The 15,753-nt window shown below is 37.1% G+C and overlaps 1 protein-coding gene across 1 annotated transcript in view; it reads left to right on the top strand.

Annotated features, from left to right (window-relative positions):
* SNTG2 (syntrophin gamma 2) overlaps positions 1-14,175 on the top strand; it is a 151,495-nt gene extending 137,320 nt beyond the window's left edge. Inside the window, exons 15-17 of the mRNA XM_032101399.1 lie at positions 3,030-3,122; positions 8,231-8,341; positions 13,998-14,175. Of these exons, the coding sequence (XP_031957290.1) occupies positions 3,030-3,122; positions 8,231-8,341; positions 13,998-14,129 (336 nt within the window). The 3' untranslated portion in view covers positions 14,130-14,175. The remainder of the gene's footprint in view (positions 1-3,029; positions 3,123-8,230; positions 8,342-13,997) is intronic.
* Positions 14,176-15,753: the final 1,578 nt, after the last annotated feature.

Genomic DNA, 15,753 nt, shown 5'->3' with positions numbered 1-15,753 from the left:
GTCTTGGATACCTAACACCTATTAACCAAGTTCAAAGGCCTTCTTGTTGTCTTAGCTGAGCTGTTTACAAACACATTCCCTCCCCTGAGAGAAAGAGTCATGGTAACTCATAATCATAAAAGTTGGGTTTGGAATTAATTGGCCTCTCATTGATCATATTTGTTAGAGAGAATCCTACATTAATCTTTGTTTTAGAGTACTGAAGCAAACTGCCCCTTGTCCTTGCCCTTTTGTAAAACCGATGAAAAAGTCCTGTGAGATCATCGAGTCCAACCAGACTGATCAGCACCCTGTTAACTAGACCATGGCACTAAGTGCTATGCCCAGTTGTTTCTTGACCACCAAATACAGTTCAAAGCTGAATTACTTCTGGGAAATCTCTGTCTATGGGAAAGAGAGTGAGAGTGTATGTGTAGTCATTGTAACTATTAAGCCCTCTCAGGGTCTTGGAGGACAGATGTCAGTGCCAGAGACAGACAAGTGTAATGCTTCTGACCAGTGTCAGGAGGACTGTCTGAGGTATTCTGTCATAAAGGAGTCAGAAATACTGTTCTTTTGCTATTTGAACAGAGATATTATCAACATAATGATCTTTTCATGAGTTAAAAGTATATGCTTTGAGATACTGATACCTGAACAATTCCACAGGTAGAAGTTCTGTAATTGTCTTTTATTACAAATATAAGATTCTATGGATCATTACATTGCTCAGAAAATATTAGATGATTGATCTAGGTCATATACTACAATTTTCTTAGTTACTGCAGTGTGAGGCCTATTCTTCTCTCTGTTGTTTAAACTGTGACTTAGCAAGCTGGCTAATATGGAGTGGGGTTTTTTCGTTTTTTGGGGGTTTTTGGCTTTTTTTTTTTCCAAAATACACTTAAAGACAGCTGAACCTAGACCTCTGACGTTAAGTTTCCATGTAAACAATTATTGTAGATTGCCAAGGGTGATCGCAACTGCAAGTGTATGGGAAGTTTATTCCAAAGGCAAAAATGGAAAGGAATAATGCCCTGTCCTAGTGTTAATGAGTAGAGATGGGGGTCCTTTACCACAGAGCTTTCTGAGAACCTGTTCAAAGTAACTGAGGAGATGCCATGAGCAGGCTTTTAAATTTATACAAAAAATACAAACTAATTCTGTTGTAAAGAAAACTCTGTGAGCGTGTTTTGTAAGTACAAACCACGTATCTATTTGAAGTAACTGAAAATGAAGCATATTATGTTTGTCTCTAGTATTTATGAATAATTTCCAAACTGGTTCCATTATTTCCTAATATTGAATATTTGTAAAGTACTCCAAGCTAATTATTTGTGAATAGTTCATTTTAGTATTCACCATTTGTGGCTGAGCAATTATATGCTTACCCATTAGGGGAATCTAATTTTTATCAATTTTAAAAATTGCTTTGCTGAGTCAGAGCTCAACTAGTATAACCTTTTTAATTGGAAAATAATGGAGAATAAGTTATGACTGGGGCTTAATGCCACCTTTTAATTACTGAATGAAATATAAGGATATCTAAATGTCATTCTAATTGAAAATCAATCACTGCAATCTTTTTAAATGACAAATAATATGATCTTTGAACACCAATGAGCAAATTAATTTATTCAGAAATATTATACATCTCCATTATTGTGGAGAAGATTATAATACTAATTTGCACTTATGAATTGATATCACTCCTAGCCCTTTCAAAATCCTTTTAAAATGTCGTAACTGTAACTCGGAAATGCTTGTTTTAGTATAACTAACTATTTTTATTAATACTGGAGTAAGGAAACCTTTACAATCATGCCGAAGTTTTAGATTATACAAAAAATCTTTAAAAAACAATTAAAATAGCAGTTTTAATCTTAAGCAAGTTTATTAATGCTTTCAGTCTCTCCTCTATAGCATTCTTGTGTTTAAAAGTTGTATTTTTAATTAAAGGAAACTATCCAGATATAAACCTTTTGTGTAGACAAATGTCTAAGCATGAGGCAACATTGAGGTTTATGATGTATCAATGAGAGTGAAGCAATGGTTCCTTGGAAAAAACAAAAAAAAAAATCAAAATTTCTTAAGGCACAAAGGTATAATCTTATAAATGGCTGGTAAGGTGTGGCAAGGAAAGCCTGGAAACAGGATCTGATCTCTACTCATGCTGAAGGCAATGGGCTTTTTGCTATTAACTGTTTATCCATGGTGAATGCCATGGGGCTGTTTCATATTACAGCAAATCTTGTTCATGTCTTTTCAGAACCTGTCATATACCTGAGTTAGTGAGTCTTAAAAATGCCTGGAAAGAGTTAATTGACTTTTTACTGTAAATCTTATTCAGAAGTTTAAACAGAACTGCTGCATTTTGTTAATAAAACAGACGTTTTTCCTTTCTAATATGAAAGGTTATCATGGAATTGGTATATAGATTGCAGTGTCTAGCAAGTATCAGTGCTAACTAAGACATGATAGCTATTAGATCTTACTATTAAATTACATTAACTAACATTAACATAGTGCTGTGCTGGCATGTCACCAGACCCAAATTAAAAAATGTTGTAAAACAGAAGGATTCTCTACAAAGTTTAAATCAGATGGAGAGGTCAGGCAGACAGAATGCTTTTTCATAATTAGATTGCAATGACTGAACATTTAGGCACTGTTGGCTGCACATTTGCTGGAAGTGATATCAGAAGTCATTTATAGCTCAGGTCTAAGCAGGCTTAAAAAGTATAGAGTAGTCAGGTTTGGTTTTGTTTGTTCTGGGTTGCATTTTGCAAGGGTTGGTTTTCATGAATATATTTATTTTGTAGAAGAGTGACTTGAAATATAAAAGAGCTCCAGTTAATGTCTAGTTGACAGATGTGATAAGGATTTACAGTCAGAAGTTTTTGATCATTTTCAAACATAGTAATATAAAGCAGTACCAGTGCTGTCAGTTGAGTGACTTCCCACCCAAAACCACCTGCATAAAATATTATTTTAATAAGATTATTTACAGTGATGGTTGTCCTCTCAAAAATCATACCTTTTTTTTTCAGTCTAAAACATATATGTGCAGTTGGCAAGGGGATACCCTGTGTTTCACAGTCGACTTTGCTCTAGGATTTACCTGTTTTGACAGTAAAACAAAGGTAAGAGTAAAAGAAGAGGAAAACATAACTCTGTATTGTTTTACAGTTATTGAAGTTATCATTTATTGCATTTTTTTCATGTTTATGCCCAGTGTTTATTCTTCCAATGCACTGTAATATTTATTTATTTAGCCCTACTGAAATGTAGTCAATTTGGGACTTGAAAGGGGCAATTACAGTTGTATAGCATGTAAAGATACATTTTGGAGAAAGATACAAAAAAAGTAACTTCCTTTTCAAGTAATAAAAGCAAAGGAAAGTTATATTTAGCAGAGAACTTGGTTTGTTACAATGAAAAAACTTCAAGATTTGTAAAAGATTACAAGTCATGAAAAAAAATGAAATGTCACCTGATTCTATTTGTTTTGAAGCTACAGATATAAAATAGGATTAATTATTCTTCCATCATAAGAAATTTAGGTCATGTCTGAAATAAACAGAATAAGGGCAAATGTTTTTCAAAGTCAGAATCTATAAGATTACATAGACATATCTTGCAAAACAGTGGCTATATAGAAAGTGCCTACAGGGAATGGTTAATGATACATGCCAACTTCCAAGCCCTGTCTATAATGCTATTATTTTCTATATAATTTAGTGGTTCTTTAATGCATATTATTCTAAGTGAATTTTAATATTTTTTTGACAGTAGAAGCAAACATATATACAAAAAATGCTCCTGCATTAATAGGACTGTGCAGTAGAAGGTCTGTCTTCTCAAATATATTTTAAAAATTCAGTCAGTCATTCTAAGTGAAGAGGAAACACACTGCATTTGGAAATACTGATGCAGGATCTAGCTTTTGCATGTTGGCATTTTGTGGGTTTGGGGCCAAAATGCCCCAAAATTTCAAATCTATTGAAATTTTTGTGCAGAGAAATAATGACCAAGATTGCATGAAAATTTAGACTAATTAAATTAAATTGTGCTATCCCACAAAGCAATATAAAATTTCAGGAAATACTTTTGTATACCCTTCTCTGACTGAGGTGATACTACATTCTGGAATCCTGCTTCTTGCATAATTTGCATGTAACCACAAATTAACTGTAGGAAGTAATCTCTCTCGCCTATAGAAAGGGTTTCTTTTAAGTGTGAAGACTGCATGTACTCCTACCTTTAAAATTATAAACTTACTCTATTAATAGGACTTTGTGTCACAGTGCCTACATTCAGAATTGATGACGAGGAGGATTTAGATGAATCTTTGTTGCTTACCTGAGGAGAAACACAGACTACCAGCAGATAGACTTATTCCATTGCTAAACGGTAAAAATTCTGGAGAGCTCACGTACATTAATTCTTCATCTATGTGAGAGATGGAGATGTTCTCTGCATCCTCAAGCCAGAGTGAGGCAATAATGGGTGACTTCTGCAGTTCATCTTCCTTCCCATAATTGTCACCTGGAGTTCACTGTGTTTTCCCCTATGCATAGCTATTTCAGAATATTTTCTACCAATGCAAAAAAGATTCTTTAAGTGGTCAAGCAATTAACAGTTCATTAGGGACATAGCAATTTTACTGAAAAATCTATTTTTTCTTGGACTTAATGAAAAAATTAAGGTCTTCTGTTGATGCAAAGAATGCTCTTGCACCCCAGCAGGTATTCAAAGAGGATTATTAAAATAAAGGCCAGTCTCCCATCTGCTCTATGACTCAAAATCTCAGTCTCAAATTTTGGGCAACCAGCTCATGTACTCATTGAAAAACATTCTTTTTTACACTTGAAAAACAGTTTTTAAAGGGCCTTCTTATTACAAATTCTGAAATAAAAAGCACAAGAACTTTTGCTTTGGAGTGTGGGGGGTTGACCTGGCTTCCTCCTGAGCTGGGCAAATGAGAGGAAATACAACAAAAGGCTGGCAGGTCAAGATAAAGGCAGGAGGACATCACTCAGCAGTGACCATCATGGGCAAAACAGACTCCACTTGGGCAAATTAGTTTAATTTATTGCCAATCCAATCAAATGAGAGTATGCTAATGAGAAATAAAAACCAGATCTTAAAACACCTTCCCCCCCACCCGTCTCTGCTTCCCAATTTTCTCTACCTGCTCCTCTCCAGCAGCACAGGCACATTGGGAATGGGGGCTGTGGTCAGTTCACCACACATTGTCTCCGCCACTCCTTCCTCCTCAGGAGAACTCACACTCTTCTGTTCCAGTGTGGAGTCCCTCCCACAGGACACAGCCCTCCAGAATCCAATGAATCCTTCCCATGGGCGGCAGCTCTTCATGAACTGCTCCAGCCAGGGTCCTTCCCGCCAGGTGCAGTCCTTCAGGAACAGCACCTCCTCCCCATTCTTCACTGACCATGGTTTCTGCAGGGTTGTTTCTCTACCATATTCTGACTTGTCTCTCCAGCACAAGAAAGATGTCTTTTAAAGAACTTTTCTAGAACAATTTCTTTTCCTGCATGTTCTATTCCAGGCTCTTGATGGGCTTAACTCATTCAATCTTTTTGGGCCCATCACTGAGATACTTCTGTGGCCTGCATCTACTTTATATCTCATTGTAGAGATTCTTTTTTATCTTGTCGGATTGGTTGGTTCATCTTCCCCATCCTGTGCCTCCAGCCGCTCCTCCAATATAAAGGGATCCCAAAGTGCATTTTCTTCCACCTTCCAGTGCTATCTACTTCTCATCTTTCCCACTCGGTGTCAACTGTTGAGAGAGATGATGACTCCGGCAGTGTTTATTATTACTAAATTGTTCCTAAGTTCTTGATTCATCTCCGCCTTAGGAGTTATATTACATAGCAAACATTCATCTATCCTGTTTAGAGCCAAACTCGTTTAAGCTTTGAACACTTTTCAGGTGGTCTAATTAGGCCCTCTGGAGCCAGTTAAAATCTGTTTGTGAATGTAAAGTTTAAGCACCATCACAGTGCTGTAGCATAGTTCAGTTTTTCTTCATCTGTTATGTCTCTCTAAGAAGTTGGTGACATTTATGTCTGCAGGGAACCAGGAGATATTTTTTATTTATAGGACATTAAACTATGAGTAGGGTTCCGAATACCACTGGTAGTGCAGGTCTACTTAAAAAAAATATTTTGAGGAGAGGCATGTTGGAAAATGGAACACAGCAAACTTTTTTCCATGTGTGCTTTTGAAATAACCTTCCAAATATTTAAATTGTGTTTCCTCAGCAGTGTCTGGGGACTGAACCACATTTCAACATGTGCAGAGAATTTTCATTAAGATTATAGGCATTAAAGGAAACATCAGCAGGAAGTCCAGGTGCAAGTTGTTACCTTGTGGGTTTTTTTAATTACACATTTTCAGGTGATCAATAGAAAATATTCAGATAAATACAGAAAATTATCTTGATTTCAAAAATAATTGCCCAATTTTTGTTTTTACAAAGTATCTACATAAATATTAAAGCATATCTGTCAATCTAGAATCTGCCAACGCTAGTAAGATGCCATGCATAAACCTGTGGGAGACCAGGAAGCTTAAAATCCTTATATAGTTTACAAACCATTATGTAATGTAGAACTGTCGTGGTTTGACACAGGCCCAACACCAGGCACCCACGAGAGTCACTTGCTCACCCTCCTGTGCCACAGCTGGGCAGAGGAGAGAAAGAAAAAATGGAAATTGAGGAAGGCTTCATGAGTTGAGATAAGGACTGGGAGAAACACTTCAAGGGCAAAACAGGCTTAACTTAAAGTTACAAAGTGAATTGATTCCTAACAGAATCAGAGGAGGATATTGAGAATAACCCTTTAAAATAAGCCCTTAAAACACATTTTCCCCCTAGCCCCTCCCTCCTTCCCACCGACAGCGCAGGGAGACAGGGCGTGGGGGTTTGGTCAGTCCATCACCGAGATTCTCTTCCACTGCTCCGGGAGAGGAGTCTTTCCCTGTGAGGCCATGGGGTCCCTCCCATGGGAGACAGTTCTCCTGAACTTCCCCGGTATGGGTCCACTCTCACGAGCAGCAGCCCCACCACACCTGCTGAAACGTGAGTCCCTCCCACGGGCAAACAGTCCTCTCAAAACTGCTGCGCCGTGGCTCTCTCTTTCCAGAGGGTGCAGTCCTCCAAGGACAGGCTGCTCCCGCCTGGAAGCAGGGCCCTCTCTCTCCACTGGCTCTTCCACTGGATCACAGCCTCCTCTGGGAATCCACCGGCTCCAACACGGGCACCTCCCCCACGGGCTGTGGGTGGATCTCTGCATCCCCCATGGACCCACGGGCTGCAGGGGCACAGCGGCTTCACCATGGTCTGCACCACGCCTGCAGAGGAACCTCGGCTCCAGCACCTGGAGCACCTCCTGCCTCTCCTTCTCCACTGACCTTGGTGTCTCCATGTTGTTTCCCTCACATGTTCTCACCTCCTCTTCTCTGACTAGAACAAAAACTGTGTGACTTTGTTTTAATTTTGTTTTAATTTTCTTCATAAATATGTCATCCCAGAGGCATTACCAGCCTCTCTCATTGGCCCAGTTTTGGCTAGCAGCATGTCCATCTTCAGAGTCATCAGGGATTGGCTCTGCTGGACATGGTGGAAGCTTCCACGAGCTTCTAACAGGAGCCACCTCTGCAGCCCCCTGCTACCAAAAACCAGGCCATGCAATTCATGTACAAAAACACATTTTGTGGTTTCTGAGACTACATTCAATAATAGTATTTTTGCATTTCTATACCTCATTTGAGAATTTCAAACCACATTTCACACATCAGTAAGTTCAGCTTTGCAATATCTGTGTAAGTCACAATTATCTACATTATGCAAATGAGCCAGCTGAAATATAAAATATCAAGATATGGCATGGAATTGTGTTCATACTGAAACTGATACAAATATCCTCATGGATAATTCCTTTATGGAATTAAGCTTTATGCCATCTTTATGTTATGTAGGCAATTGAAACATTTATATTTTAGAGAATTTCTAAATAGTTTAATTAGTGAATATTAATATTGCCTCTTTTGCTTTCACAAAGGGTACAAAAATGTTAATTTTAATTGCTCTGCAAAGAGCCTGTTATCATGCACTGCATTACTGCCCTAGTGCTTTATTTTAGACAAACATTGATTGTCATTCTATAGTTCTAGGTAAAAACATATAACAGAGTCCTTAATCAAATTTCTTTTTCTTTAGAATGTTCTGTGGAGATTTAAATTCTCTCAGCTCAAAGGCTCATCAGATGATGGGAAAACAAGAGTAAAGCTGCTTTTTCAAAATCTAGACACCAAACAAATTGAGACAAAGGTAAGCAACATCTTCTTCTTCAATTTAGTTAAACATGAAATAAAATTACCGTCAAGGCATTGGAAATCCCATTTTCTACTGGGCATACATATGGTTAGCACATCACAGTTTATCCTTTTTTGCCCGTTCTTCAGAAACTTCACAATAAACAGAAGTAATGTAATACCCATAGATTTATTACACTATTTCTACAAGCCTGTTATTAAGCTGTGTTATGATGGTATTTTACTCTTTCAGAAAGATCATTTCTGTGAAGTTATTCTGTCAACCTGTAGTAGATATAATGTCTAAAAACTGCATTTTAAAGAAATAAAGTAAAAATAAAACTATATAAATGTTAAGTACATTTTTAAGCTGCTATATAAGTGGACTTAAATTTTTAAACACATAAATGGTTACAGTTCCCTAAAAAAATGTGTAACATTTATTAGCTTAAAAAGAGAATATTCTTGCAAAAGGCCAAGCAGTTGCTGAAATTTATTGGTTCTACTGTGAACTAAGAGCACTTGGTTCTTTGCAGGATCTGGAATATGGAGCTGTCCAGTCACTGCTATAGATGAGATATTAGTAGTATCTCATTTTTCTTTTTTCTCTAGCATTTATCAAATAAAATTTTGCAACTTAGATTTAAGATTCCAAACTGAACTTCAGCAGTTTCTCATTCAGGGTTGTAGTCTTCTGGAAGTCTGGTTGCAATGCCGTAATCTGCACGGATTCTGCCCTTTGATCCCAAGCTTGCTGTTGAATTAAAAAATAAATAGATGATTTTTCAGTTATGTTGTTCTAAAAAGAAGGAGGAGAACTTTGGTGTGCTATGACATAGAAAAGGAAGATAAGAGTGTGTTCAGATGGGTTTTGGTGGACAAACAGTGAAAACAACCGAAAGGTATCTGAAGACCTATGAAAGTTTTCAAATATTCTTAGGTGAAGTTGTACAGGTTAAAGTCACTTATAAAGTGATATTTTTCTATAGTTACCATACACAAAAGATATATTTTGCCTATCCTTCTAATGTTTCAAAAAAATTGTAAGGAGGAAGTCCAAAACCTTCCTTATTTGTCATAAAGTTATAACACATGCAATATATCTTTTTACATCTGTATTAGTAAATTACTCAGGATTTCATCAGCAAGCTTAACCTGAGCTGCCTCTTGGCTCTACTGTAAAAGATATTATAATATCTGTTACAAAAGGTACAATGTATAATAATTTGTCTAGTAGCAGGCCATTTCAAATTCATTTCTCACAGTAGTCCTTGGAGACAGAAGAGGACTACTGTCTTCATTTTATATGTGATCATCTGTTGCAGAGAGCTTACGTAACTTGTTTCAGGTTAGACAGGAAGATTGTACTAATGCAAAAACTATATGAGGTATCGCTGCATTAAATCATTAGATAATCCTTATGATGAGTCCTTATGATGATTTTGCAGCAAATTTTGTTCAGGAGACAAATTTGTTAAAACATTAAAAATTATTCTTTTACGTAGATCTAATGAAAACATCTTGTAATTGGCAAAATTCACGTGAATGTTTGTGAATCAAATACCTTGAAAGTATCAGATGGTAGCTGATATGTGATTGGTTCATACAGAATTCTGAATATCTGTGTACCTAAATGTACATATGTGTTGTAAATGTTAGAAGATCCTAGAAAAAGCTCATTAAAGGTCAGAGAAAAGACTGATACTAAGTAACTGAGGATTTATCAGCATTTCACTGATTACACCTTTTACAACTGCCTCTGCAATGTACCCACTAGGATTCCACATTAAATGGGCCTGGGACACAGCTGTGCAGCCTCTCCACTTCAGATAACTGGTATATATAATCAAGTGTATGGCCACCACCTAAATGGTACGATTTCTTTGACTTGAGAGTTACAGGCTGGCTGGAAGCTGCCCAACACTAATATCCATAATACAGTCCAGTATTTGCTTCTGCTTATTGCACTGAAAGAGATTTTGGAGGCCAGATGGTGCTATACAGTGAAATGCAGCCAATAATGAGAAACAAAAATGTTATCAAATAATAGAAGTTTCATTTTTCCTGAGTAAATGAGCCACTATGCACAAAAGAAAGCTTGATGCAGATGACTTATGTTCTCTTCGCAGAAAACAGAGAGCTAAGGTTGCAAAAGAATTTTCCAGACTATGTCTAACTTCATATTTTAAGAATTCTTGGGGTTAAATAATCACATTTGGGAATTCTACTTTTGTGTCTTGTTTACTAGCTAGACGTGATGTTTCTTCTCCTTCTATTTTGGCTTCTAAATTTTAAGTCAAGTACTTCTTCCTGTGCACTTCAGTTTTAGGTGAACAATACATTCCTCATTTAAGAAGTTTTCTGTTGAAAGGAGATAATAAGGCCAAGATTCCTGTCTGTTGTTTCTCCTTCAGGTTCTTTGTATTCCCTACAACTTCTTATAGTTTCCCACTTCAGTACTTCCCTGAACTTACCCTGCCTTTAATATCGAGAAATTACAAGCAATCTTAATAATAGTCGATATTCTTTACCCAAATTTTCAAGGTTGCTCTAAAAAAAGAAAAAAAATAAGATGAATACTTTTAGGTTTGTATTGATGCTTTATTTCCCTTAGCTAAACTGTAGGTATATATCTGGAAGATAAGACTTTTTTCCCAAGCATATTTTAATTGAGCATTTCCATTTTCCTTTCATCTTACTTCGTCTCAAATATTTACTGAAGAAAGATAAGAAACCACTGCGGTCAATAGAGTATTGTGAGCCATATTGAAGCTTCAACTAGATGTTGCTGTTCTTGGCTGTTACAAGAAGATAACTTAAGAGCCCTGCATATTCTTCTCATCCATTATATGGCAACCAAGCCCTGTTATACTTGCCGAACCAAATTTAGAATTTTAGTTTCCATTTTGACTTTGATGTTGTCTGGAGCTAAAACCTGGACATCTTTATTTAGGTTTTTAACCTGAAAAAAAACCCAAAAAAACCCAAACCAAACCAACGCCCCCCCACCCCAAAAAACAAAACAAAACCAAACAAAAAACACCACAACAACCAAAAAAATGCCAGTCTGATTGGAAAACATATCTTGAACAACTATTACAGTGGTAATAGTTGTGCTCTTGCCACCAAATAATATACACTGAGGCTTACCAGTGTCCTTAAAGAAGTCATGAAATGCACAGGGCACAATAATAAGAACTGTCAGCATCTCCTTTATTTGCTTTTTATGTGATACAGGCTCATGTCTTGTTCAAATAGTGATTCAACAGCTCTCAGAAGTTATCAATAAAATTGTGTTCATAGTAATAATGCAACAGGCCTGTCAAGCTCTTTATGATATGCAATAAATCCAACTCTCCTAGGTGGGTGGATGAAACAAGAACATATCTTTTTCTTCCTTCGCTGTGCACATACAGTGAAGGAGGTCAGTGCAGCGTGCTCATTTTTTATATTTTCAGTACCAGCAGGAAGGTTTGCAGTCTTATCTTCCCACTGCTTTAATCCAATCTTTTGTGTTCTTCTCTCAGTGTCTTCCTCTTAGTGCCTTTGTTGTACTTAATCTACTTATTACAGTACATACAGTAAACTGAAATAGCTTTGGTTATAGAAATATTAGACATGCACAGATTCTTCTTAAAAACTGACAATCTCAATTAACCAAAAAAGCAGCAAACTCAGATAAGGAAAGCAAACATAAGGGTGCTGTTAGATGGTATAGCGCAAATAAAAATGATCAGTTACTCATCTGCCTGACTGAGCACAGAGAGAAATGGTACTTTAAAAAAAAATACTGTCAGAGCAATGTATGTTTTAAAGTGTCATTGGTGTTATTTTCTAGGAAGAATTAATATTACATACCAAAGCTTAAGAGCCTAAATTTCCACCTATAAAACTGTATTCAAGATAGCAAAGTGACATATTGTGTCCCAGTCTTCAGACTATGCAACATCTACATTTTCCCAAGTCAGAAAGCCATCCCTATCTTTTACTAAATCCATACTTTCAAACTATCCCCCAGTACTTTTCACCCTTCCCTGTTGTAATCTACATGCAAGCAAATGCCTACCCCAGTTTCTCCTTAGATATATGTGACTATATGCCAAATATTCTGTTTGGGCCAATTTTGTTTAGGACATACTATAAAGTTCTGTTACAGAAAAAGCATGTGGAGTGTGCCTCAATAAACAGCTGGTTAGCCAATAGATTTTTGAAAACAGTCTTCTCCTCAAACCAAAACTGTCTCAAGTGTCCCCACAATATATTAACCAGCTGCAGACTTTACACATAGTAGTATCACTTAAATTGAACATGCTTTTTACATTATGTTTGTTGTCATTGTGTCAGACTATTACTGTCTGGGATCATAGGGGAAAAAGAAAGTTAACTTGTGCACAGGAGATGAAATATGTTGTAAAAAGTCAAGCCAATCTGAGAACTGTTTAAGAATCATTCTGCCTTTTTTTGTGAATTAGGGTGTAGGAATTTCATACCCAGCCATGTTTGTTTCTGTCATTAGGGTGTGGTGTGACTTCACCTTATCTTCCACCCTCCCTCTGGCCTCTCATCTTTCCTTCAGAGGCTGACAAAAGATGTGATCTCCTCACCCTACCCTCCACTAATTTGATACCACATCATCCTCAAACAGCCTTAACTTGTCAAATTCTTTAATAATGTTCAACAAGGCCAAATGCCGAGTCCTGCCCTTGGGTCACAACAACTCCAGGCAGTGCTACAGGCTGGGGACAGAGTGGCTGAAAAGCTGCCTGCTATGAAAGGCCCTGGGGATGCTGGTGACAGCAGCTGAATATGAGCCAGAGTGTGCCCAGGTGGCCAAGGTGGCCAATGGCATCCTGGCCTGTATCAAGCAATAGTGTGGCCAGAAGGACCAGGGCAGTGATTGTCCCCATGTACTAGGCAGTGATGAGGTCATACCTCAAGTCCTGTGTCCAGTTCTGGGCCCTTCACTTTAAGAAGGGCAACAGATCTGGTGGTATATCAGGCAGGAATGTCATTTGAGGAGTGGCTGAAGGAGCTGGGGTTTTTCAGCCTGGAGAAAAGGAGTCCCAGGGAAGGCCTTACCACTTTTTACAACTGCCTGAAATAAGTGACAGGATGAAAGGAAATGGCCTCAGCTTGTGCCAGGGGCGGTTTAGATTGAATATTAGGAAAAATTTCTTCACCAAAAGGGTTGCCAAGCATTGGAACAGGCTGCCCAGGGAAGTGGTTGAGCCAGCATCCCTGGAGGTTTGTCAAGTGTAGATGTGGCACTTAGCAGCATGGTTTAGTGGTAGACTTGGCAGTGCTGGGTTAATGGTTGGACTCAGTGATCTTCAAGATCTTTTCCAGCCTTAGTTATTCTGTGTTGCAATATTTGAATGTTCTTGCACATTGACTGATTTCATTTTCCAAACTGAGTACAGTATAAACAATAAATTAGCACAGAGTGAAAACTCTGACAGTTGACAGAGCGGCACTGCCAGTGAACAAGGTATGGATATACAGTTTTTATTCTTAACAATTTTAACTTTACAGTTTCCTGTAAAGATTCAATTTTCATGTTAAGGCCATTATTGTTTTCTAACTAGTCTGCTCTGTATTCATGTAAAATGTTTATAAGCCTGAATTGAATTCACCTTTTCTCTTCCTTTTTTTTTTTCTCTTACTTCTTTCAGGAACTTGAATTTCAGGATCTGACGGCAGTTTTACACTGTATTCACTCCTTTATAGCAGCAAAAGTGGCATCTGTGGATCCAGTATTCATAGACAGTCAGAGTATTGCAAGAAAATATATGTACAGTAACTGATACTAGATTATATGTTGTGACTATGGAAAATAAATTATTTTCTTAACGAAAGTAGTTATTTCATTCACAATATTGCAACTTGTGATTTTATAAGAAGCCTATAGTTGTGTTATCTGTAATGTTAAGAGTTTTCACAATCTGATATTTTGAATCTATGAGTTAAAAAATACTAAGTAAAACAGAATCAGTTTGTTATCTTCAGCATTAATCTAAAATTCTAAGTGAATATTCATTCAGTAATATTTGTAGAGTCATTTTGATTTCTGCTCTCATGATGATACATTCTCCCCCTTATTAGACAGTAATGTGGAGTAACATTTGAAAAGTGTATGTCCAAAATTTGGCCTCTAAGTCTGTTTTGAAAAGTGTTGGGCACACAGGCAATTTCTACAGTCTTCACCATAGAAAAGAAGTAATTATTGAAGACAACTATTGTTGGAATTGAACTTCATCTTTCTTCTATATATTTGAAAAATTGTAGTTCCATGGTTGTGTTCTTTCAAGGCCTGAGAGTTTAGCTCTGGAAAAACACTAAATACCCTATTTGAGATCCAGGAACATAGTTAAGCACACACCTTGCCCTGAGAATACTGAGAGTAAGTTGCCCCAGTGTATGCACAAGGTGATGTCAGGTGTGCATTTAGGTATCATGGTAGATAACTGTGAAGAGCTTTAGACTCTGTTAAGAAGCCTGACTATAGACACTTGGTTTTAGAAAACTTGCCATAGGGTTTTCTTATCTTTTAATAAAGCTTCCATGACCCATTCATTTCTTCGTTCATAGATTGACTTGACACCTATCCTTTGATGTAATGCTCTGTATGCTTGGGAACAGCTTTTGTTTGGAGGAAGACGCTTCCAATATAAGATGAACATAACAAAACATAAAGATTTTTCTGGGACATCTACGTTTAATTTTCCTGTAGCTTTAACCTTGACTTATATTCAAGCAAAGTGGATTTTGTCCTTGCTGAGGAAATAATATAGTTTTACTTTTTACATATGCCTAACGTTCCTTCTGAAATCATAATCTTAAATGCACACATAATTCTTCCTGCTATTGAAAAGAAATGATAAAAAAAAGGAAGACATTCTAGTCTTAGGGCATATTCCCTGTACGTCATACCAAATATTGCAGGTTACTGTGATAGAAGTCTCAGTTTTTCTCACTTGCACTTTTGAGGCAGCATCAAGAAAATAAAACAATCAAAATCAAACAAGTAGACTATCTTAAGTAGATGCCATGTATAAGGAGTGAATTCATCAAAGTCCTCTCTAAATTTTAGGAGTCTTGTCAAGTGTCCTGCTAAAGTAAAAGCCTAAAGTTACTGTATCCTAATGAAAAGAGGTTGGTGCCTTTGAAAGGTCTCAAGTAAGGAGTGTTTTTACATAAACTCAGTGCTTAAGTTTAGTCAGCTAAGTGCTCTCCTTCAGGTCTCAAGTTGTCTTGGCAGACTGCAGTGAGGCCATAGGCACTTACTTCAAATGGATGCTTATCTGTCCATCTAAAGCATAGGCACAAATAAAGTGCCTAATGCAGCTGAATTTGTCCTGCCAGGAGGATTACTCGTTTCTAAGTGTCATCCATAGAGAAATTAATTTGAACAGTGCAGACTATGCTTGT

This window comes from Corvus moneduloides, chromosome 3 (genome assembly GCF_009650955.1).
Source record: "Corvus moneduloides isolate bCorMon1 chromosome 3, bCorMon1.pri, whole genome shotgun sequence".
Classification (NCBI taxonomy): Eukaryota; Metazoa; Chordata; class Aves; order Passeriformes; family Corvidae; genus Corvus; species Corvus moneduloides.
The sequence above is the reverse complement of the archived record's forward strand: the minus strand, read 5'-3'. Positions and strand labels throughout refer to the sequence as shown.